Source organism: Carcharhinus amblyrhynchos, unplaced genomic scaffold (genome assembly GCF_965287045.1).
Source record: "Carcharhinus amblyrhynchos unplaced genomic scaffold, sCarAmb.v2.hapA scaffold_53, whole genome shotgun sequence".
NCBI classification, from domain to species: Eukaryota; Metazoa; Chordata; class Chondrichthyes; order Carcharhiniformes; family Carcharhinidae; genus Carcharhinus; species Carcharhinus amblyrhynchos.
The window spans coordinates 1,550,931-1,552,746 of record NW_027649794.1 but is presented as its reverse complement, the minus strand read 5'-3'; the positions used below and the strand labels follow the sequence as shown (position 1 = coordinate 1,552,746).

Below are 1,816 nucleotides of genomic sequence, written 5' to 3'. Positions count from 1 at the left end.
CCCACTGCTCTCTGCGTGAAGAATCCCCCCTAATATTCCCTTTAAACTTTTCTCCTTTCACCCCTAACCCATACCCTCTAGTTTTTTTCTCCCCTAGCCTCAGTGGAAAAAGCCTGCTTGCATTCACTATCCATACCCATCAAAATCTTATACACCTCGATCAAACCTCCCCTCATTCTTCTACGCTCCAGGAAATAAAGTCCTAACCTATTCAATCTCTCTCAGCTTCTCAAGTCCTGGCAACATCCTTGTGAACCTTCTCTGCACTCTTTCAACCTTATTTACCTCCTTCCTGTAACTAGGTGACCAAAACTGTCCACAATACTCTAAATTCAGCCTCACCAATGCCTTATATAACATTACCATAACACTCCAGGAACACCGTTTCCAAAAGCTTGTGAGATTACTATCAAATAAACTGGTTGGACTTGAACCTGGTGCTGTGAGACTTCTTACTGTGTTTACCCCAGTCCAACGCCGGCATCTCTAGATCATAGATCATGTCTACACAGGGCCAGACCTGCTGAGCACTGCCACCCATTTCTGCTTTCTTTAATTGCAGCTGGCCACATAGGGACATGCTGCCGTTACTCTCCACATTTTGAGGAAGAACCTTGCTACAATTGGAAACTAACTGACTCGAGTGTTGGCAATGAGTTTAACGGGTCTTGTTTTATTTCTCCAGCTGCTTCTTTCCGCAGGTAGGTTTCGCTTGACCCGAGCCCTGAACCTTCTGAACTAGTTCCTTGGCAAACGCAACCAGGAGATGCTATTGTGAAATGAAAGTGTGCCCTGTAGAAAGGGCACTGTGAAAATGTCTATTGCTAATTTTAGTGGGTTGGAATGTACTTGTTCCCAGGGAAGTTATTATTGTATTCATGCGTTATTTTAAATATGTATTGCTGGTGCGGACATTTTAGTCGATTGAAGTGTGACATTTAAATGGGTGGAAGATCCATCTCAACATTTCTCCATACTGAGAATTGTGAATATAATTGTGCTTCTGTGTGTCTGTATGTATATATGTATTTACATGTATGTGTGTGCATTTACATGTATATGTGCATCTTTATATGTATGCACGTATATATATATTTGCATTTATTTATTTCGTAGTGTCACAAATAGGCTTACATTAACACTGCAATGAAGTTACTGTGAAAATCCCCTCTTCGCCACACTGTTCGGGTGCACTGGGGGAGAATTTAGCATGGCCCATGCACCCTAACCAGCATATCTTTCGGACTGTAGGAGGAAACCGGAGCACCCGGTGTAAACCCACGCAGACATGGGGAGAATGTGCAAACTCTACACAGTGACCCAAATCGGGAATCGAAGTTGGGTTCTTTTGCACTGTGCCACCATGTCATCCATTTGTGTACAGGTGTTAAAATATATGTGTGTACTTGTATGTGTGCATGTATTTGTGCTTTTATATGTATGTATGTATGTGTATTTATATCTATGTATGCATACATATGTGTTTTCATGTATGATTGTGCATGTGTGTGTTTGTGTGTTTATATGAGTTTGTACGTATGTGTTTTTATTATTCATTTGTAGGACATGGGTGTCGCTGGCTGGCCAGCATTTATTGCCCATCCCTAGTTGCCCTTGAGAAGGTGGTGGTGAGCTGCCTTCTTGAATCGCTGCAGTCCATGGGCTGTGGGTTGCACAGTGCCATTAGAGAGGGAATTCCAAGATTTTGACCCATTGGCTGCGAAGGAACGGCCGATATATTTCCAAGTCAGGACGGTGAGTGGCTTGGGGAGGAACTTGTTCCCAGGTATCTGCTGATCTTGTCCTTCTAAACAGG

At 43.0% G+C, this 1,816-nt stretch overlaps 1 protein-coding gene across 1 annotated transcript in view; it reads left to right on the top strand.

Annotated features, from left to right (window-relative positions):
* Positions 1-613: 613 nt before the first annotated feature.
* LOC145337578 (nectin-1-like) overlaps positions 614-1,816 on the top strand; it is a 28,450-nt gene continuing 27,247 nt past the window's right edge. Inside the window, 1 exon segment of the mRNA XM_080182368.1 lies at positions 614-701. Coding sequence (XP_080038494.1) covers positions 653-701 — 49 coding nt within the window. The 5' untranslated portion in view covers positions 614-652.